The following is a 23,752-nucleotide window of genomic DNA, read 5'->3' on the forward strand; positions in this document are numbered from 1 at the left end:
TGAAAAACTTCAGTCCTTTAAACTGTTCATGTCCAGCCTTGGTTCTGGCATTTGACATCCGAGAATGCTAAGGTTGTATAAGTTGCAAAATTGTTAAATCATTTTATTTATTCAACAAGTATGTACTGAGCATTTATTAGAGACTTATAAAAACTGAGCATATGAGCTTTCTGGGAGCTTACACTCTGGTGGGGAGAGACAAATGAGACACAAGGTTGAGAAGATGATTTCAGAGAGTGATAGATGCTATGAAGGACACAAGTGGGGAGAGAATGTATCTTTAGGGAGGTTAACAGGTGGTCAGGAAAGGCTCTTCTAGGGAGAGATTGTTGAGCTGAGGCCCAGGTGCCGGGAAAGACCCATGATTTTTTTGATTCCGTGGCTTAGCAAGACTCTGTTCATTGGAAATAAACTTTTCATCTGTGGATGAGTGGAGAGTTCAAATTCCTAATACTGTTGAAGCTCATTTATATAGATTGACCTCCTCATTTTAAGCTGGACAAAATAGGGTTAAAAAATAAAGAAGATCAGATTACAAAGCCATTCAGTGACTGTCTGGAACCAGAGTCCCAGTTCATTGAGTTGTGAAAGCATGTTCTGCCATTATTAATTTGTCCTCCAGGGCAATGTTTTGAAGTAGGACTAGGAATTTTTGTCCTCACATTGCAGACGAGGCCACTGAATCACAGTTCATGGCTTTAGTAAGGCATTTCAGTGATTTCTGGGTGTGTGTTAGAAAGAAGAAGGCAGGTGCTAGTGATGACAACCAGCACTGTAACTACTGTAACCAGTTCCCCAGTGCCTTCCAGTGCCAAGCACAGGCCATCCAAGCAACAACTTGAAAACAGGCATGATTTTCCCTATTTTAAAGAAACTGAGGATCAGAGCAGCTAAAGCAGCTTTCCAACATCTCCCGGCTGGTAAGGAGACAGTGGTGTATAATTTTCATGTGTTTAGGCTCTGCCTTTTAAATTAAATTAAATTAAATTTTTGAGTCAGAGTCTTCCTCTGTTGCCGAGGCTAGAATGCAGTGGTGTGATCTTGGCTCACTGCAACTTCCACCTCCTGTCTTCAAGGGATTCTTCTGCCTCAGCCTACTGAGTAGCTGGATTACAGGCACCTACCACCATGCCCAGCTAATTTTTTTTTTTTTTTTGTATTTTCAGTAGAGACTGGGTTTCACCATGTTGGCCAGGTTGGTTTCCAACTCCTGACCTCAGCACTTTGGGAGACCACCTGTTTCAGCCTCCCAAAGTGCTGGGATTACAGGCATGGGGTGGTGCCCAGCCTAGGCTCTGCCTTTAAATGCTGAGTTCTCTGCTTACCTGCTGTGTGATACTAGGGGAGTTGCCCACCCTCTCTGAGCTTCCCCTACTTCATTTGTGAAATAGGGCTAATCTTAGCACCTGCATTACAGGTATACATCAAGCAACCTGGCATACTGTCAGTGCTCAGTAAATGCTAGATATTGGAGTTATTCAAGTAACAGAATTTGCAGAGCTCAAAAGCCTGTGTGGGTGCTCAAATTCCATGTGAATTTGCCTTTAAACCCATTGCTAGCTGTTAGAGACCACAGGAAATCCCTGAGAAACAAATCCCAGCTCCTTAATGTACAGAGAAGTTTTTTGTAGTTAAAATATGCTTGTGGGTAATTTAAATGACTTGAGGGTTCCCTGAGATTCTAGGAGACAGGTACGGCCCTAGTATTCATTTAAGTATCTGCCGTAGTGATTCATTACCCCAAGATTTTCAGCAGAAAACATACCAAGAAAATTCATTTGCCACGTGGATAGTGTTTCTGACGCCTCACGTTTTAAAGCTGTGATTTTGCCAGAAAATGGTAATTTAACAAATAATCACATGAAGTGCTTACTACGTACCAAGTACCATTGTAAGAGCTTTACAATTATCAACTCGCTCAGTTCTCCTCACCACCCTTGCAGGAGGTACTCGTTGCAAACTCCACCTTACAGATCAGGAGCCTGAGGCAGGAAGAGTTGAGTCCCTTGCCAAGTTTTCAGGTGGTGAGGGCAGTGCAGGGAGCCTGTGTTTTCAGCCACCAGCCTCACCACCACTGCCTGACCTCCCACTGTGGCTTCTTAGAGGCCCCACCCACAAAGGTCTTGAGAAGGAGAACAACAAACACCAGTTTGGAAATTTTCTGGCTTCTCTTTGAACTTGATGTCCAAGCCAAGTTGGGGCCTCTTAGGCAGTCAGGGCTGCCATAATAAAATACCGTAGACTGGGAGGCTTAAACCACAGACATTTATGTTCTCACAGTTCTAGGGGCTGGAGGTCCAAGATTTAGGTGCTGATATCGCTTTGTGTGTCTAAACTTTCTTTTCTCATAAGGACATCAGCCAGATTGGATTAGGGCCCATTCTAACAGCTGCATTTTAACATAATCACCCCTTTAAAAGTACTATCTCCAAATAGTTGCATTCTGAAATGCAGGGGGTTAAGGCTTTAATGTGTGAATTTTGAGGGGGCCACAATTTAGCCCATAATGGGAGCCTTCTCACAAGGTAACCACTCAGGCCCCACAAGGCCGCAGGTGGAATGACAGGGAACAGCTGCCTTTTATCAAAAGTGAGAAGAAATTAACTATCTGACCAGGACACTGAGGCCACTTCCACATGTGGCTGCCTGGGCTTCAGGGCTCCTTATCCAGCTTCCCCTGTGAAAGTCAGCTGCCCATGCCCTCAGGGAGATGGGTTTACCTTCTGATGACCAGATGGCTTACAGAGGGCACTGCTTCTCTCCACAGAAGGAGGCTCCTGAGATCCTCAGTGGCTCCAACAAGTCCCTTGCCCTCCATCTGATACAAAACATCCTGGTAAGTAACTTGGGAGGCTGCAGTACTCCAGAGACACATGCACTTAACAGATAGCCCTGGGTCACACTCAGCGGGAGAGGCCAGGGGCACAGACACTCCTCACTCACTCAGTCATTCAATAGACCTTTACTAAGCACAGGTGTATTAGTCCACTCTTGCACTGCTTTAAGAAATACCTGAGACTGGATAATTTATAAAGAAAAGAGGCTTAATTAGCTTATGGTGCTGCAGGCTGTACAGGAAGCATGATGCTGGCATTTACATAGCTTCTCGGGAGGCCTTAGGAAACTTACAATCTTGGTGGAAGGCGAAGGGGAAGAAGGCACGTCTTACATGGTTAGAGCAGGAGGAAGGAGAGAGGGATGAGGTGCCACACACTTTTAAATAACCAAAACTCGTGAGAGATGTATCGTGAGAACAGCACCAAAGGGATGGTGCTAACCATTCATGAGAAACTGCCCCTACGACCCAATCATCTCCCATCAGGCCCCGTCTCCAAAATTAGGGATTACAATTCAACATGAGATTTGGTGGGGGACACAGGTCCAAACTATGTCAATAGGCCCATAAACCCAATCCACAATCCCTGACCTGGAAGAGCTCCAAAAACCCAGAGGCTTTTTGTAACCCACCCAGGAGCAGAACTGGACCTCAACTGATTTGTGACTATCAGTCATTTTCATTCCCACACATTTATCATGTTATTTATCCCACTCTTCAGATGTTTCTCTGTGGATGCATTAATGTGGGTTTTGGGGTTTTGCCCCCACCCCGAACCTGTGTCGTAACACGCAGCATGGGTGCTACATTATCTACCTACAGTCTGAAAAGCTCTGAATGCTGAAACACACACAGGACTAGGGACCTGTATTCACCACACACCAGCCAGGCATCAGGCCAGGCTCTGGCAAGACCAGTCATTTACTCATTCATTCACTCATTTATTGTTCCATCACTCATTCATTCGTTCACTGCACAAACTTAGCAGTATCTGGTCTTACTCTAGACACTAGGATATAGAGATGGATTGTTTTCCTTCCTTTCTTTTCTCCTTTTTCCATCTTCCTCTTTTTCCATAAACGTTTATTCAGTGTGGACTCACTGCCAATATTCATTTTGTTCACTTGTCCATGGAACACATGTTTAGTGAGAGTCCACATGCCCCTGCATTCCCTGGGCACTGGGGTGCAATATGGGGTGGACGGAGATGACAAGACACTTCAATACAGTACACACGAAGCACAGCAATGTCCAAGGCTCTGTGGTGCACACAGAAGGGGACAGGCAGCTGTCTTGGGGAGAAGAATTTGGAGGATTAATGGAGCTTGTCTGGTGATGGAATGGGTGGGTGGATAAACTGGGAAGAACCAAGAGTACCAGCTGGGAGCAGAGGGTTGTGAAGAGATTGGCTGAGGGTTGGCTACAGCAGGAGAGAATGCTTTCATCTGTTGTAAGCTATGTAATGAGCATACACTTCGTCCTAAAGACTGAGAACAGAAGGAAGAAGGACACGATTTGATTTCTATTTCAGGAAAAGCCCTCTGAAACTGGGCACGGTGGCTCACACCTGTAATCCCAACACTTTGGGAGGCCAAGGCAGGAGGATTGTTTGAGCCCAGAAGTTCAAGAATAGCCTGGGCTACACAGGGAGACCTTGTCTCTTCAAAAAATAAAAAAATTAGGCAGACCTGGTGGTATGCATTTGTGGTGCCAGCTACTTGGGAGGCCAAGCAGGAGGATTGTTGAGCCCGGGAGTTTGAGGCTGCAGGATCTTGCCACTATACTCTAGCCTGGCAACAGAGTGAGAGACTCTGTCTCAAAAAGGAAAAAAAAAAAAAAGAAGAAGGAAAACAGAAAGAAACACTACAGGCGGAGATCCCTCAGGCCCCCCCGGTGGAGGGATGTTTGACGAGTTGCAGCTGTCTGATGATGAATTGGGACTAAGGTTTGAGAGATACTGATGTTATAAATCATACAGTGGAATTCTCAGGTGGACTGGAGATGGCCTCATGGAGAAGATGCTCATTGATCTGATCCTTAGGGGAGGGGAAAAACTGAGCAGAAGGACATTTCAAGTAGAGTGGGAAGTAGGTTGTGTGGGAAAGTGCAAGAGGAATGGAAGGGCGTGTGTTTCTCCTAGGCACGGTAGCATGCTAGGGGCTACTTTTTAAACAGTAAGTAGTTCTCTGATGCAGAAGGCATAGCCTTACCCCAGAACCCTAGGACTTTGCACTCTGACTGTCCTATGGGGACTCACCTGAGACTCCACAGAGCATCTATACCCACCTTGGACACCCCCAGCACCATGGGTTCTGCTGGTTATATGGCCAAAGAGGCCAGGCCCTTACGCCATAGACTGGACCTACTGCAGAGACCTCCCTTGCTCTGGCCTGATTAAAAACCACCAGCCTTCTGAGGACCCGATAAATGAGTCTGAGCAGCATTCTCCAATGTGGTGTACACTGCCTCGCCTCCAAATTCCAAAGAAACCCATCAAGGGCTGTGGCTGCTGTCTTAGTGGTACGGGTTTGAGCTACAACACCTTTCCAGCATTTCCTACAGCACCAGATCCCTGAATCTTCATGGAATTTACCATGCACTCTTTGCCATTAGTGCCTGGGGGAAGTTGAGAGGGAGAAGCCTGGGAGGCAGGCTGTTGCCAGGTCAGAGAAGCATCGAATGTCCTATTAAGGCACTCAGCAATGGGGCCTGGGGGAACCAACAGGACTGAATACCTACTCTGGGCCAAGCAGCATACTTCTCTCTTCACATCTCATATAATCCTCTACATCCCTACAGATGAGGAAACTGAGGCTCCAAGAGACCAACTAGCTTAGGTAAGATAATAGCTAAGGGCTGGAGGCAGTGCTGGTACCAGGAGCAGGGCTGATTTCATGGATGTTCTGCCTGTGTAGTCACAGAGGACCTTGTTGCTCAGAAGGGTCCTACATTTGGTTTAATGCTCCGTTGTCACCATCTTGAAATTCTTAATGATTTTTTTAACAAGGAGTTTATGTTTTTACTTTGCACTGAGCTCCACAGATGATGCAGCCAGTTTTGCCCAGGAGTGACTCATTCTGAGACATGAGCGAGAGAGGCCTGTGGTCAGGAGCATGGGATTTGGATGCAAATAGACTTGTGAAAGAATCATGGTTCTTCCAGTTGGGGCCCAAGCACTTCACCTCTCTAAGCCTCAGTTTCTTAATCTGTGAAACGGGGCTAGTTTTGATACTTGCATCATAGGGTTGCTGTGTGGATTAAATAAAGCAATGTGGGTAAAGCATTCAGAATCATACCTGCACAGGTGAGTGTTTAACGTGTTGGCCACTGTGGTTGATCTGGATCTCCTATGACTAAGATTTTTTTTTACAGCACATCCCGCCTCAGTATTTGCACCTTGTGGCTAATGAATACTTCCATGACAAGCACTCCCTGACTGAAATCCGAGACGGTCTTCTGGAATTGCTTGGAGATGTGTTCTTTGTGGTCCCTGCACTGATTACAGCTCGATATCACCGAGGTGAGTCTCTGGGCACCCTGCTCCAGGACCACAGCCCAGCGAGGCTGGTGGCCACGGTGCTCCATGTTGTCTACTGACTGTCTGCCTCCTCTGCCTCTGTTCCTTCACAGAGAGGGTGTCTGTGTCTGGATGGGAACATGCCATGGGGACCTGTGTCATTCACCTGCCTTTCAGAGTTTGGGAATGTTGATCAGCTGTTTCTGTTTCTTCCCCTTCTTTAGGACCATGTAGAAAATTCTCATCTCCCTATAATTTTCTGGGCACTGTCCCCCGGGATTTCTTCTTTCTAGAAATGTCTTCCTCAACATCTTAGCCATACATAGTAATGGAACAAACATTTTAGCTTTAAGGAGTAATGGATTCCTAAAGTAATAGACTTTAATTCAACTATTTTAAAGGCAGACAAATACTCCACCCCGTAACATTAGATTCCACATTCTTCTCAAGTGCACATGCAACATCCTCCAGAATCAACCATATGTTAGGCCATCAAACAAATCCCAATAAATGTAAAAGGATGGAAATCATGCAGAGTATCTTCTTCAACCACAAGGGAATGAAATTAGAAATCAATAACAAAAGGAAATCTGGAAAATTCGTAAATATTTATAAATGAAATGGCATACTCTTTTTTACATTTTAAAAATTGTAAATATGCTTAATAAAAAATTTCCCATTTTAACCATTTTAAGTGTGTAGTTCAATGGTATTAAGTACATTCATATTGTTGTACAACCATCACCGCTATACATCTTCAGAACGTTTTTATCATCCCAAACTGAAAATCAGTACCTATTAAAAATAACTCCCCACTCCTCTTTTCCCCAGACCCCAATAACCACCATTCTACTTTCTGTCTCTATGATTGACGTTTTAGTTACTTTAGTGACTTTAGTTACTCAATGTAAATGGAATCATTCAATATTTGTCCTTTTGTTTGGCTTATTTCACATAGCATAAGGTCTCAGGATTCCTATATGCTGTACTATACATCAGAATTTCCTCCTTTTATAAGGCTGAATTATGTTGCATTGTATGTATATATCACATTTTGTTTATCCATTTATTCATTAATGGACATTTGTGTTGTTTCCACCTTTCGGCTATTGTACAATGAACAATTGGCTATTGGCTACAATTGGCTATTGACTATAATGCTGCAATTAATATAGTTGTAGAAATATCTGTTCAAGTCCCTGTTTTCAGTTATCTGGGGTATATGGCAGAGGTAGAATTGCTGGATCATATGTAATTCTATGTTTAATTTTTTTGAAGAACTGTCATGTTGCTTTCCACTGTGTCTGAACCATTTTACATTCCTACCAGCAATGCACAAGGGTTACAATTTCTCGACATCTTGGCCAACATTTGTTATTTTCTGTTGTTGTTTTTTAAATAATGACTATTCTAATGGGTTTGAGGTAGTATCTCATTATGGTTTTCATTTGCATTTTCCCAATTATTAGAGATGTTGAGCATCTTTTCATGTGCTTATTGGATGTTTGTATATATGTTTTTACAGAAATGTCTGTTTAAGACTCTTGCCCATTTTTGAATTGAATTGTTTTTTGTTGTTGGGTTTTAAGAGTTCCATATATATATATATAGTAGAAATCAATCCCTTATGAGATATTATGATATATATGACTTGCAAATATTTTCTCCCATTCTGTGGGTTGCCTTCTTACTCTGTTGATAATGCACTAAAGTTGCACAGTAGTTTTTAATTTTGATGAAATATAATTAATCCATTTTTATTGTTGATTGCGCTCTTGGTGTCATATCTAAGAATCCATGGCGAAATTCAAGGGTGTAGAAATTAACCACTATATTTTCATATAAAGGTTTACAGTTTTAGTTTTAAATATAGGTCTTTGATCCATTTTGAGTTAGTTTTCCTATATAGTATGAGGGAAGAATCTACCTTTATTCTTTTGCGTGTGTTATATACTAGGGTGGCTATAATTTTTTTAAAAAAGAAAAGGAATAAGAACAAGTGTGAAGGGTATAGAGAAACCAAAACTCTCATACACGGCTGTTGGAAACATAAAACAGTGCAGCCCCTGTGGAAAAATGTTGTGGCTGTTGCTCAAAAAGTTAAACATAGTTTCATATAACCTAGCAAATCCAGTCCTAGGGGTATACTCAAGATAACTGAAAACTGATATTCAAACAAAAATTGTATGTGAATGTTCATAGCACCCTTGTTCATTATAGGCCAAAATGGTAACAACCCAAGTGTTCATCAACTGATGAATCAATAAACAAAATTCAGTACATACTTACAATGGACTATCAGTTTGCCATAAAAAGAAATGAAATATGAATGCATGCTACAATACAGATGAGCCTTGTAAACATTATGCTAAGTGTAAGAAGTCAGGCACAAAGGGCCACATGTTGTATGATCTCACTTATACGAAATGTTCAGATTAGGCAAATCCATAGAGACAGAAAGTAGAACTGTGTAATGACTGCGAAATGGGTCTGAGGTTTCTGTTTGGGGTGATGAAAATGTTCTGGACCAAAATAGTGGTGATAGTTGCACAACATCCTAAATGTACTAAAAACCACTGAATTATATACTTTCAAATAGTTAAAGTGGCAGATTTCACTTATGTACATTTTGCCTTAAAAATATTGTTAGGAAAACGAGAAGGCAGACCACAGACTGGGAGAAAATATTCATAATACAATTATTTGACAAAATCATCATATCCAGATAGAAGAACCCTTACAGTTCAGTAATGAAAAGAAAGTATTTTCCAAGAATGGGTAAAAGACTTGAGCTTTGAGAGAAAGTCCCAACGAGGTAGATCTTGGTTGAATATGGAGGACTTTTTTTGAGAAGCAGAACTACTGACTTCTCAGACGTGAGCTCTTCATCACCAGGGATATAAGCTCTGCTGTAACAGGAAATTCCAGCCTCAGATGAGGAAGGGGGAAGTGAGGCTGGCTTAGGTAGCCTCTTGTCTCTGAGCTGTCCCACCCCTTGGTCTATACATCCAAGACTTAATAGATGGGGACACAGAGCCAGCCCCCTGCTCCACGCTGCCTGCATGTCTGACCTTCCCTGACCTTTGTTCAGATGCTGGTGCACCTGTCTACTTCTATGAGTTTCGGCACCGGCCCCAGTGCTTTGAAGACACGAAGCCAGCTTTTGTCAAAGCTGACCACGCTGATGAAGTCCGCTTTGTGTTCGGTGGTGCCTTCCTGAAGGGTGACATTGTTATGTTCGGTAAGGGACTGGCCACTCCCCACAGTTCACATGAAGCCCCCTGCTTACCCCACCACTATGCAAGAGCCCGGAGGACTTCGGGGTTGGCATTTAATCACCTCTGTGGTTTACAGGCAGACGCAACCTTTCTCTGGAAAATGCCCTCACTTCCATTTTTAGAAGCCAAGATGGAAAAGCACCGTGACAGTTGCTTGATGAGGGCTTCTCTTTGTACTGAAACCTACAGGTGTGGCCACTTCAGAGTGCTCAAGCAATCTAAATAATTTTAAATAGATATATATTAGAACCATTTTCTTCCTTTTCTTTAACCACGGGTCTTACCCTCCCTCCCCTTCCCAGAAATCCCATGAGGCCACAATCTGAGGCTTTAAGAGGCAAGGACCATGTTTTTCATAATTCCAGCTCCAAGTGGTCTGCACCCCGATGAGCTCATGTAAAGGCTTGTGAACTGTTACTTGTGATGTTAGCTCGTTTATTCTTAAATTTATGACATATTTGGTGCCTAAAATAAACCAATCAGATGAGGTTATCAATAGAAAAAATTTGCAGGGAAAATTACACACAGGAGCTATCACTAAACTATTTAGTTAGAAACATTACACAATGCAGGCTCTTAACTTATTCACATTGGCCTCCTGACAAAGAGGATAGAACATTCCATATAGAGTGTGTTTGTGCACTGTGGTTTATTCATTATTTCAGTGTTTCATCCTCATCTTACAACACAGATAATAAAGAACTTCCTCCTAGGTTGTCATAAGGACTAAATAAAATAAGCCCCATAAAGTAAGAGTGAATAGCTAATAAATGTCACTGTTATTTCTCAGCAACCATTCCTGAGCCCATCCTGTGTAATGGCACAGGGACTCCCTAAACTGGAAAAAGTGAACAACATATGTATCAAAAGGTGAAATTCCTTGATGTCTAAGGAGCTCCTAAAATTCGTAAGAAAAGAATAACCTAATTGAAAACTGGGTAACAGATACAAACAGACAGTTCGTGGAAAAGAAAACACAAGTGCCTTCTAGACATATGAACATCCGCTCAACCTCCCTCATAACAAGAAAACTGCAGACCATCCTTAGCAAGGAATTATTCTTCATCAATCAAAGTTGAAAAAAACAAAACACTTAAAATAATGTATTCTAGCAGGTGTGAAAAACAATTTTATACATTAATAGAGAAATCTATCAACATTTAAATGCATGTAAGGCTGGGCATGGTGGCTCACACCTGTAATCCCAGCACTTTGGGAGTCTGAAGCGGGAGGATTGCTTGAGTCCAGCAGGTCCAGAACATTTTGGGCAACATAGTAATACCTCCTCTCTACAAAAAAAAAATAATAATAAGAAACACAAATTAGCCAGGCATGGTGGCACACACCTGTAGTCCCAGCTACTCAGGAGGCTGAGGTGGGAGGATCACTTGAGCCCAAGAGTTTGAGGTTACAGTGAGCAATGATCATGGCCCTGAACTCTAGTCTGGGCAACAGAGTGAGACTCCTGTCTCAAAAATTGTTTTTATTTTATAAAATAAAAAAATGCATGTAGTCTTAGCCAGGTGTGGTGGCTCATGCCTATAATGCCATCACTTTGGGAGGCTGAGGCAGGAAGAATTGCTTGAGCCCAGGAGTTGGAAGCTGAAGTGAGCTATGATGGTGCCACTGCACTCCAGTCTGGGTGACAGAGTGTGACTCCATCTTTATAAAAATAAATAACGTAGATTAAAACGCATATAGTTTTTAGCCTGTCAATTCTACTTCTAGAGTTTTTGTGTAAGTATACCTCCACATGTGCAAAATATATATGCACACTAAAATACTGCTTTTACCAGCAAAAGATCGGAAACATGACACATACATTATATATTTATATATAATTGCATGTAAATATGTATTTACATATTACATGTTCATAGAACAACAAATGGCAGTTTGATAAGTGACAAGTCCTATCTATGAGATCAATTTTAATAAAAAGAGCAATATGTAGAATACGTGTCCAGTCTCCGGCCAGATGTGTAGAAAGGTGTCCGTTTATACCCTGGAACCTGCAGAGCCTGTCTTTGGGAAGGTGCCTCTGAGGCTCGTCACTGGGTGTCTGCAGGGAAGAGATGAAAGGGAAACATTTTCATTGGATGTTAGATGCTCTTTCTGCATTTTGGATTTTCTACTTTTTATATAAAGACATACAAAAATTAATTGTAAAAATGTGTGTTCAAGGACAGAGGCAGAGGAAGAGAGAGAAAGAAAAGAGAGGAAAGAGAGAAGCAAGAGAGAGGGAAGACAGGGAGAGAAGGAACAGAGAGACAGGGAAGAAAGAAGGGAGAGAGAGAGGGAGAGAGAAGGAAGAGAGAGGGACGAAAGAGAGAGGAGAGAGAGAGAAGAAAAAGAGGGAAGAGAGATGGAAGACAGAGATGGGGAGAGAGAAGGAAGAGAGGATGGAGAGAAGGAAGAGAGAGAGAGGGGAAAACAGAGACAGAGAGAGGGAGCAAGCTGGTCTGTGTCCCCAGGGAACCTGCAGCATCATGGGACTGGCTGCAGGAACATGGGGTGGACAGGGAAGATGTGTGTTCAGCTTCCACCATTCAGAAGCCACAATTCCTTGGGCAGGTGCCCATTGCTCTGAGATTTAGTATCTGCATGTGTAAAATGGGTACAGTGACTTGGTAGGCTTGTAAGGTTCCAGTGGGAGGAGGGGTGTGAAAGGGATTCATCAAATACAAGGCACCCCGGGCTTTCCCAGCCTCACCGAGAGCAGCAGCATTTTGTGATTATCTCCTTCAGAAGGAGCCACGGAGGAGGAGAAGTTGCTGAGCCGGAAGATGATGAAATACTGGGCTACCTTTGCTCGAACTGGGTATGTAAACTTCCCAGTCTCCCCCATGCCAAGGCCTGGGGTGTGAGGAGGAAAATCTCACTCCTGTTTCTGCTCTCCCTTCCAGGAATCCCAATGGGGACGACCTGCCTCTGTGGCCAGCCTATAATCTGACAGAGCAGTACCTGCAGCTGGACTTGAACATGAGCCTCGGACAGAGACTCAAAGAACCGCGGGTGGAGTTTTGGACCAGCACCATCCCCCTGATCCTGTCTGCCTCCGACACGCTCCATAGTCCTCTTTCCTTCTTAATTTTCCTCTCTCTCCTCCAGCCTTTCTTTTTCTCTTGTGTTCCTTGGGAAGTTATCTTTCCGTGATTTTGGTTTCCCTTCTCCTCCTACAATTTTTCCCCGCAATCATTAGCTTCTTTCCAAGTTCAGCTGCTTTCTATGGGGATCTTTGCAGAACAAGCTGCTTTTGCTGATATTTTACGGACTTAGGAATGATCCTTATGGAATTCTTTTCAACATCAAAAAGTGCAATTTGTCTTGGAAGGCAACACGATTTCTTCAATAAATTTGGAAAAGAACTGACCTATTAGTTGTCATAATAATGATTTTATAACTCATATGAAATAAAATCAGAATGTAAAATATGGAATAGGGGGCAGAATTTAATTCTGTGCTGATAACACTCCCCCTGCCCCCAGCACCCACTTTCTATCAGAGAAGATGTCTGTGAATGTTACCCAAAATGTGAGTCCACCACCCCAACCCATCGCGGCTTCAGCCACAAGCCAAATATGGATGTCTTGTACATCATGGGTTTGAGCTGGGTCTCTTCTGTGGCTCAGAGAGATGTGTGGGTGACGGGGTATCCTCAGCCATAGAAAGCTAACGTCATCCAAAATAAAAAAAACCTAGAAGTCAAATTCTAGGCATCAAGGGTCAGATCAGCAATGTCAAGAAGAAATGAAGCTTCTGTGATGGGGTCGAGATGAATCTATCATACAGTAAATCCACACTGGCTGGGTGTGGTGGCTCACGGCTATAATCCCAGCACTTTGGGAGGCTGAGGTGGGTGGATCACTTAAGGTCAGGAGTTCAAGACCAGCTTGGCCAACATGGTGAAACCCCATCTCTACTAAAGAATACAAAAATTAGCCAGGCGTGGTGGTGTGTGCCTATAGTCCCAGCTACTTGGGAGGCTAAGGTGGGATAATCACTTGAACCCGGGAGGTGGAGGTTGCAGTGAGCCGAGGCCGCACCACTGCACTCCAGACAGGGTGACAGAGCAAGAATCCTTAATAAAAAAAAAATAAATAAATAAGATAATAATAATAATAAATAAAAAATAAATCTACACTGAGCGTCTGATATATACCAGGCGTATCCCCACCGGGATACAGCAGTGAAGAAAACCTGGCTGCTACCCAAGAGTGAGCAAACAGACATTAAGCAAACATTCACGCAAGTGGATATCTCATACTGTAACTTCCATAGGTGTTACTGAGGAGAATAAGGTGTTTTCAAGAAAGTGTAACAGAGGCAACCTAAGTTAGATTAAAGTCTTAGGAGGCTCACTCTGGAGAAATAGCATTTACATTAAGAAAGGACAAATCAAAATTAGTCACAGGGTAGGGAGAATGTTAAATACCGTCATTCAAAGGATGCACTCTTACTTTGTATAGTCACATAATCCATATTATATCCATATAATTCACCAGGGTCATTATTTTTTCTTCATGATTGCTTCAAGATTACATAAGATGCATAGAATAGGAGGGTTTCTGAGATGCCAGCAACTCGTCTGGGTGAGAGATCTCCAACTCAGAGCCTGAATCTGACCCCCTGAAGTGTTTTGTTTGGCCCACACAATGTTAAATATGTTTTGGAATTTGTGGCCAGCAAATTTAAATTAGGGAAATTTCACATTAAATGCCATATTTCCAGCTTCTTCAGGAAACAACAATAACAAGAAAACCCAGAAGATACTATTACAGAGCTGCATTCGCACATTATAACCAGCACTTCTGGCGGTCCATATTACACCTTTTATGCAAATTACAGGGTGCCCCTTCCTCAAAACCTTCTACAGACATCTTCAGAAACTGCCATGGATAAACGTCTGCATCTATGATGCAAATGACACCTTCTGTAAAGTGTTATCCTTCTGCAGTGTACTCCCTGTGCAACCATCCTCAGCAAAGATAGAGTAATCTGCAGGAACTGAGTGGTGGCTGCCCCCTTTACAGAGGTATAAGTTCTCCACTTTTCCCAGTCTGCACCATTCCACTTTGTGCTGTGCCTGGTCCATTTTACTCACTGATATTACCCAACCTCTGAAGGTGTTAAAGTTTGGACTCTTGACCTCTCATTTCATAGTGAACCTCAGAGAGGTGAAAGGATTCAGCCAAGATCACTCAGCAAGTTTGCAGTGTCAGCAAGTTAGCAGTAAGTCAAAACTAGACCTTAAGGCTCTTGTCACTTCAGAGCAGGACTCTTACTGCCACGCAGCTACCTCTCTCACCAGATGGTCCAAGGCATTCTCTGGATTAGGTGGTTGTGGGAGGGGTGGATCAGAGATGCTCTGGGCCACTTTATGGCTGTAGGCCACATGAAAGCAAGCTGGAAACTGAATTGCCTCTGCAGCTGCAGAAGACTAATTTCTATATTGATATTTGGAAAAACTAACAGCTAGAAAACACCACTCAACTCATTTTTAAAAATATGATCATATTAAATGACATTACACGCATCATTTATATATTGCTCGCAGTGCCAGCATCCTCAAATACAGTTCTAATTTTGGTAGATATCTTGCTAGGGGGAGCACATTTCTAAGTTATCCAGATATAGGGCCCTCTTTCCTTCTCTTTCTGTCCACATGCAATCAGATGCTTTGTGGAATTAAAGTTGACATTTATTTAAGTGCCACTTGGTGTCTTTTTTTCCCCCTTTAATTTAGAATTTTCTATCTGGGGTGGAAGTAAAAGAATCACTTGGAGGGCTTTTCCAAAATACCGATGGCCAGGCCACTAGCCAGTCAATTGGAAGCAAAATCTCCTTGGATGGGACCTAGAAGTCTTTTTCAGTTTTCTGCCATTTTAATGAACACAGCTGATTAAGAACCACCAGGTCTTAAGAGTGTGGCATATGTATTTTTCAAGTTCCTAGAGGCTCTCCAAAACAAACAAACAAAAAATCTGCTTTATCCTCTGCCTGGTGTTGATGTGTCATAGTCTCTTTAGCCATTAGTTTAATCCTGTATATTTATGGTTATAATTTGATGAGCAATGTTGGGAATGACTTTTTTTTTTTTTTGAGATAGAGTCTCACTCTGTCACCCAGGCTGGAGTGCAGTGGCGCAATCTCCACTCACTGCAACCTCCACCCCAGTACTTCTATTTTCAAATATTATTTATGGCATCCAGATTTGCATAAGATGCACTGGGTCAACGGCCATGGCCTTTATAAATCAATATTCTTAAGTTCTACAAATTCACTTTCCTAAAGCGCCAAATCACATCCTGCTCACCAGCATGATGGGTACACACCACTTTCATAATCACTTCTAATTTTCCACCATTGTAAAAAAAAATAAAATATTTAATCACTTTCTTATTGTAAAATAAACAATTTACTTTTCCAGGACCCACTGCCTCCCCCCCCCGCCCCCCCCTTTTTTTTAAACAGTCTTGAACCCTTTCCATTAAATTAAATCAAAGCAGAAGCAGGGACAAACATTAGTCTTCACCTGTGAATTTCCTCATGTCCAGTAGAGGGCAGCATTATCACAAAGGAAAGACACTTCTCTCTATTCTGAGGTTCCTGAGATGCTGGTAGTGTTTCATCGCTGAAGATGCCCCTACAATAAAACCATGCAAAATAGTTAAATTATATAAAAACCTATACAATATAGTGTTATCCATTCCCTCTGTAACATTTGGAAAAAGGAAAAGGTACAATCCACTCCCTGAAAAGTCTGACTGAAAAGACTAAACTCACTAGCAGAACAGAGGTTGGGGCCAGCAGTGTTTCCCTTTTCCACTTCTTGGACTTTCCCATTAAGTCTCCAGGGGCCTACCTCAGAGGGGCATAAGGGATTTCCTCTCCTTGGATGAACTCAGTCCAGATTCCCCCTGGGCAGAGCTGCAGGGGAGGGTGGGAAGCGGGCTCAGGCCCTGCACCTGGGTAGCTGCCCCACCTGGTGCTGCCCCAGGTAACGCATCTACAAGACTAGCTTCCCTTTCCCCAGCAGGGAAAGATCCCACTCAGTCCTGCCCCGTGTGCTCTGCTAAAAGTTTCTATCAAGAGTGTGGCTCATTATTCCCCAGGACGGGAAGGGCTGGGGAGAGAAAATCCTACCTTGCCACTTGATTGTGTCAAGATACAAGGGAATTCACTGCAAAGAGCTCACTGTGCTCCATGAATGGGCTGGAGCTCAAGTCTGAAATTAAAGGATGGGTAGGAAATGGGATGGCCAGCCACAGCGTGGAGGAAGTGTAACCCAGAACAGTGGTGGCAAGGGGGCCAGCCCACGGGCAGCAGGGCTTGTGTTGGCAAGGTTGCTGGAGCACACCGTGGATGCCTGGTGTGTAGAAAACAGACTTCTCTCTTTATAGGAAGATAATGCCATAAAATATCTGTCTATCTATTTATCTATCTATATCTATCTACGTACTTATTATCTATCAATTATCTATGATCTATCTATTATCTATCTAACCTATTTATTTCATTAATTACATTTATTTATGAAATTGTATTTCAAGTTCTATTTACCTCCTGAACTCTTCATGTGAGAGACCAGAACTCTGGCTGATACCATCAGTATTTTTAGGAGGATTGGTACACTTTGATTTTTATTCATTACTATATAATTCCTCCATTAGTTAACCTGCATGCAACAATTGAGTTACAGAAGCACATTTCTGAAAATAAGTTATTCAATGGGAAAAATGGACTGTTGATGGTCAATTAGTAATATGAAGGCAGGGACAAACTTGTCCACCATCATGAGAGCTTGTTTGGTGGCCAGGCATTGACTTTATCAAGAGTCATCATTACTGCAGCCATTACTTGAGCTTTGGGAAACTTCTTCCTTTTGACACGCAGATCTCTGTGTGTCAAAAGGACGGATATTACCTTATGTTGACATCTGGCAAGGACCTTCCGATATTCTGTTGTAATTAGGTGGTCAGAGTTCCTGGGGTGAGCCCAGTTCTAGGACTGGCAGAGGCAGACAGTCTTCAGGAAACTTTGGCCTTGGGGTGGAGCTCAAAGGGGAGAGGTGCACTCCCCATGGGCATAAGTAGGGGATACCTATACCCCAACTTTCATAGGTATCCAATACCCCTAAACCCCAGAGAGTCTTTTCTGTCTCTATTCTGATGGCATAGGTGCATGGTGGTGTCTTTCTCTCCATGAGTTAACGTCTCCTTTTTCTGTTCTAAAACTGGTTCTCATCATTCTGTTGGCCTTCCAGTGTCCAAAATGCTGTCATCTCTTCTTTTGCAGTTTGTCTATGTGGGTTTGTAGCTTTAAAAACTTTATTTCACTGTTTTTTCGGATGATTGGAGGAGGGAAATAAAAAATTTTGGATCCCTCTTCCTTCACAGGAAGTGGTGAACTGTTTTTCCTTTACACAAACATTTAAAAACAACTTTTCTACCTTTTTGACAGTTACATTGCATCCCGTAGTATAATATTCAATAAACTATATAACTCTCTACTATTGTTAAAATATAGTTATATAGTTATATATTAAATATTGCGTGTCAATCATTCGAATGATTTCCTATTTTATACTATTGTGAACTTCACTGAGGTGACCATCTGATATGTATATCTTTGGGCTCATTCAGAATTATTCCTAGAGAATAGTGCTTTAAAATAAAGGTTTTATCATTATTTAGTTATGGCAGTGCCAACAGATCAGATGTCAGCCATTGAAAAAGCAATTTGGGCTGGGTGTGGTGGCTCACGCCTGTAATCTCAGCAATTTGGGAGGCCAAGGTGGATGGATTACTTCAGGTCAGGAGTTTGAGAGCAGCGTGACCAACCTGGTGAAACTTTGTCTCTACTAAAAATACAAAAAAAAATTTAGCTGGGTATGGTGGTGGGCACCTATAATCCCAGCTACTAGGGAGGCTGCGGAAGGAGAATCGCTTGAACCTAGGAGATGGAGATTGCTGTGAGCCGAGATCGTGCTATCGCACTCCAGCCTGGGCAACAGAGCGAGACTCCATCAGAAAGAGAGAAACAGAGAAAGAGAGAGAGAAAGAAAGAAAGAAAGAAAGAGAAAGAAAGAAAGAAAGAGAGAGAGAAAGAAAGAGAAAAAGAGTAGTTTGTTACTCACATGTTACTCACACACAGATCCCAAGACAAGACAAGGGGGAATTCCATGCTATGGGAGCAGGAGGCTGCACAGACATTGCTGGAGTCCGTCAGAAGGTGGTGGTGATGGGCATGTAGCAATAGGTGTTCCTGTGGTTTCCATGGGAAAGAAGAGGTGAGGCAGGGTGAGCAGGTTTAGGATTGGTTAGTTTGAACATTTTCAGTGGGCTCTGCGGCATCGGAGCTGTTCCATCTGGTACCTAGCCCTGGGGTGATGAGGGTGTGAGGCTATTAGTCCAGAGTGGGAGAGCCCCATAAAGGAGGTGGTTGGGATGTGGGCTCTGGATCAGTGAGTTTGTATATGAAAGGCACACTAAGAGACAAGTGGCTTATATCTCTAGGAATTGGCTAACTCTGGGAGGTGCAGTCCCTCTAGGAGCAAAGCCCTGGACGTCAAAGTATCAGAATGGAGAAAATAAAGAACACGGTTAATAAAAAATAGCTAGCACAAAAATGATGCCTTTTTGAAATGTTAGGATAGATTTTGCCAAATTGCCCCCAAGAAAACTTGAACTAATTGATCTCTCACATCAGTTGTGAAAGTTCCTGGTTTTCTATATTCTTGCCACTAAAGAGGAGTGGTAAAAATCCTTGCAAAGTCAGTAAGTGCCATTTGGGTATCTGGTTTGAATTTGCATGTCTTGGTGTGTGTGCTATTGATCTGTGAAAATGGTATTTTGTGGATGTGAAGACCCCTTGGCGCCTGATTGGTGAGATGGAGGGGGACTGTGAACAGTACCCACCCTGATGTGCTCCTGGCCTCCGTAGAAGCACAGCTATGTGGGAAGTGTCAGAGGGGCTACAACTTCCCCACCCCAGCTGTGACCCAGCCCATGAAGGATTCTAGAGATTTTGTCCCTTGCATGACTTTCTAAAGTGAGAACACAGGGCCAGCATCAGTAGCTCCTGGGATTTGGGCAGACCTTTGTGCAGTCCAGCTTTTTGGAGAAGCTTATGTCATTTATGCTTGCTGAGTCCTGGGTAAGCCCCAAAGCCAAGCTTTCACAAGCATAGGACTTAGGCACCTTTGAAAAGGAGAAGATTATCTTTTACCCTCCCGAAGAGTGTGTAAGAGGTTCCCCTTGAGGGTAACCATTGATCCCTCCAGATGGCTTGGCTGCTTCTGCCAGGCTCTACTTTCGGAAACGCCCTTCATTGTGCAATTCTCAGAATTAAAGTCTTTTAGAGTCTCCTTATTGTCCAGGGATGAAGTCTGTTCTCCTTGGCTTGGCATTGAAGCTTTCTGTCCTCCATTCGCCCTTCCAGTCCAACTGGCCTCCCCAAGAAGCCCCTGAATCTGCGTTGTACCAATGCTAATTTCTTCTCTGTCTCTCCAAATTTTGCCCATCTCTCAATACCTAGTACCATCAAGAGACATCACAGTTTTAGGCATTAACATATATGAATATTGATAGTTCTCAGGGCAGGAAAACACACAGAACATGCCTCTCTGTGGAGGCCAATCTATTCACCTGGATGTTTATTATGTAATCTATAGTTTGAGTTTATAGGACTCTTTCGAGATTATAATTCAATCTTAACTTTTCTGTGTCTAAATTTTTACATGGCTTTCTGAATCATCTTTCTTTCCCCAAATTATTCCTAACAGGCTAAAGGAAGGCTTAATAGAGTAGCCCTAATGAATAGGGAATGGGTTTATAAACAGGCTTTTGTGATACAAATCAAAGAAATACAAAAACTTAGTGTTTACCAGAGTGTAGTGCACTTATTCCTGGAGTTATGCAGGATCATTTTAGATGGCACACAAACTAGAAACCACTTATATAATGGTTGTGTATTTATTTTGCTGTGTATTAGGGAATAAAAACCCTTTACTATCAAGTCCATGGTTTAATGGATATTACCTGTGACAAGGATTGCTGGCAGTGTGTTAAAATCTGTCCCACCTTCCTTGGTACACAGCCAGATTACATTTTCCAGCCTTGGTTGCAAGTAGATTGATCGTGTGAATAAGTTCTCACCAATGTCCTCTGAGTGGGAGTGCAGAGTGCCACAGCCAGGCCTGGCCCACACAAATGCTCCATGGTCACACTTCTGCTCCTGCCTCTTCCAGGTGACAGGAAATTGACACCTATGGCAACTTTAGAAACCATGAGTTAAGGAAGGTAAAGCCACCATAGCCTAGATCAGGAGTGAGTAAACTACAGCCTAAGGGCCAAATCTGGCCTACTGTCTTTAAAAATAAAGTTTTATTGAAGCACAGCCATTCCCATTTGCATAGGTATTGTTTATGCACCGCCTTACGACCAGAGTAGTTGCCAAAGACAGCCCATGGCCTGCAAAGTCCAAAGTACTTACTATCTGGCCCTTTATAGAGAAAGTTTGCCGAGACACTAATTTCGATCTCTGAATGACCATATGGAGGACAGCCACCGTGTTGACCTGAACAACACTATGGTCATTTACTTATGCAAAAAATAAGCTGTTGAAATTCTGGGCCTATTTACTACCATAGTTTACCCTACTCTCACTAATAATCCTTGCTCAGCAGTCACAGGGTGATTGCCTAACGAATGTATATGGCCCAATTTCCGGTTGTTTGAGCCACTGAGGGTGACTAGTTATGCCCATAGGATTACAAGTCTCTCCTCTACGACCCACCATCAGGCCAAAATTTCCTCCAGATGCTCGAACCAGTCAGTCCTAGGACCTGATTGACACCAGGGAGTCTGACCCCCTAAGTATAACACAGCATCACGGTCCTGGGAAGGTGTAAACATAATACAGTTTCTGCCCATTGAACTGAATGTTAACAGGAAGACGTTCCGCGAAGCAGAAGGAAATGACCTTGGTGATGATGACCCTTGCCAAAGGTAGGTAACCTGCCTTGTCACCTACCTGGTGGTCATGATGGCGATCAAGGCTGGCCCTGCTTTCATGTAACTAACTGGCCTTCAATGGTTCACTTTTCCCATTGAGTGACTTTTCAGTTACACACTTTTGTAAACTAGAAGTGCTTTTACTGGCACTTCTTTATGCACTGCTTTATTTTTACCATCATTTTAATTTAAAAAATGCAGTCACACATTTTCCATGCATACCTCTAATTTATGGCAGGCTCTACAGGTCTTGCACTTATGGAAATGGTATAAAGTCTCCTTTTTGAGTGAGCATGTTAAAGTAAAAAGAGTGACTTCATTTAAAGAAAACTGCTCATAGAAGTACAGACGATACGCTGATGAGGCAAAAAACCATGATATTAGTGTGAGAATAACTGAGGTTCCAGAAACACTGCATATGCCTAGGCTGCAGTGGAGAATGTCATAGAATCCTGGATTCATGGAGTGCGGAGCCACGGTGAAGGGTGCGTGAGAGAGCCCCTCCCCCAGAGCCACCCCCTGTGTTTCCACAAGGAATTCCCAAATGTCACCCAGTGGATTCTCAGACTTCTGTCTCCCAGTTCAGTGTTCTCCGCCACAAAAGCTACACCTGATCAATCCCATGGTTCAGAGACTAAGCTGAGTGAGGGGCCCAGCAGGACATGGACTTGCTGTGCCCAATGCCTGCTCTAATACGAGCTCTCCATGTTTCTGCTGAGTAAACTGTTGGAGGTGGAGAGGTTTGGGCGAGTCCAGATATGACCACTCTCCCAAGTCCTACCCCCTGCTCAGAAGTTAAGGCCTGTTCCTAGGATTTTACTTTCCACGTCATATAGTTCCTCATGGGAAACCAGAGGGATTCCCCAGGGAAAACAATAACCCCAGCCAACTGTCACTTAAACAAGAGATGTATTGCTTACAGCTGAAGTGATGCAGGGGAGTTATACGTATTAAGCAAAAATGAGATCTATTGTAAGGCTTGGTAGGCTGCGGCTTCACCCATCACAATGTGCAGAGTCATCATGAACCAGAAATGGGCTTCAGAGGCTGCAGCCAGACCCAGGCAAAACCTAGGAGTGGCCAAAAAAGATCTCTGTTTGCAGAATTGGCTGGTGTCACAAGCGGGCATGTGATTGAGTAGTGGTTCAGGAGAAGAACTAATCCTTACCTTTTATATTTTGTGAACACAGCACCACAAAATCTTCATCGGCCAAGAGCCAGGGCTGCTTCCCAGGTTGCAAAGGTCAGCTGGCTAGGGCAACAGGGCAGGATGGCTAGCAGGCATGTGCATGTGCACGTGTGTGTGCGTTGTGTGTGTTGTGCTGAGTGAGTGGGACTAGCCTTGCTTTCTACTTAGGAGGACCACCCAGATTGTCCCTTGTGGATACACACAGGGATGCTTTTTATTAGCATGCAGTTTATCAACCAGGTTTCTGTCCTGGATAAAAGTAAGGAAGGAACCCTAAAGCTCAGGTCAACTTTTGTAGAGTCAAACAGCTCTGGGGACTGATTCTCATGCTGTCACAGCATCCTCATTTCCATCACAAAATGCCTCTCACCAGCCTGCACATGGCTAGAATAAGTGCTAATGAGCATCTCTTTTTGAATTTGAGTCTCTAGAAGCTTCATTTCAGCTACAACTCAAGGCCTTGGGCAAGAATCCATCAGCAGCTCAGGGACTGTCGTGTACTTTATGGCTGCTGGTTGCCCAATCTTTCCTGATGTCAATTGAGGTCAGGCCTGGACAAGGGCAGGCTTGCCAAGTGACATTGGGAAAATAGAACATGGCTCCCCAGGTACCTGGTACCTGGCTCTCATCTTTCTCTCTTTTTCTTTCCTTCTTCCTTTCTCTTTCTTTCTTTCCTTCCTTCTTTCTTTCTTTCTTTCTTTCTTTCTTTCTTTCTTTCTTTCTTTCTTTCTTTCTTTCTTTCTCTCTCCTCCTTCTTCCTTTCTTTCTTTCTTCTTCTTTCTTTCTTTCTTTCTTTCTTTCTTTCTTTCTTTCTTTCTTTCTTTCTTTCTTTCTTTCTTTCTTTCCTCTCTCTTCTTTCCTCCTCTTCTTCTTCTTCTTCTTTTTCTTCTTCTTCTCTTCTTCTTTCTTCTCTTC

General features: G+C 43.0%; 3 protein-coding genes across 8 annotated transcripts in view; 1 reads left to right on the forward strand and 2 right to left on the reverse strand.

Moving 5' to 3' along the window:
- Positions 1-13,004, forward strand: part of CES5A (carboxylesterase 5A) — a 120,152-nt gene extending 107,148 nt beyond the window's left edge. For both annotated transcript variants that reach the window (XM_050772917.1, XM_050772918.1), the window contains 5 exons: positions 2,768-2,836; positions 6,209-6,356; positions 9,445-9,594; positions 12,380-12,452; positions 12,538-13,004. In XM_050772917.1, the coding sequence (XP_050628874.1) occupies positions 2,768-2,836; positions 6,209-6,356; positions 9,445-9,594; positions 12,380-12,452; positions 12,538-12,787 (690 nt within the window). In that variant the 3' untranslated portion in view covers positions 12,788-13,004. The remainder of the gene's footprint in view (positions 1-2,767; positions 2,837-6,208; positions 6,357-9,444; positions 9,595-12,379; positions 12,453-12,537) is intronic.
- Positions 1-23,752, reverse strand: part of LOC126943900 (metallothionein-2) — an 894,508-nt gene that overhangs the window by 765,870 nt on the left and 104,886 nt on the right. The gene's annotated exons all lie outside the window — the stretch shown is intronic.
- MT3 (metallothionein 3) overlaps positions 1-23,752 on the reverse strand; it is an 892,117-nt gene that overhangs the window by 744,734 nt on the left and 123,631 nt on the right. The window lies entirely within an intron of this gene.

The sequence above is a fragment of the Macaca thibetana genome, chromosome 20 (assembly GCF_024542745.1).
Source record: "Macaca thibetana thibetana isolate TM-01 chromosome 20, ASM2454274v1, whole genome shotgun sequence".
Taxonomy (NCBI): Eukaryota; Metazoa; Chordata; class Mammalia; order Primates; family Cercopithecidae; genus Macaca; species Macaca thibetana.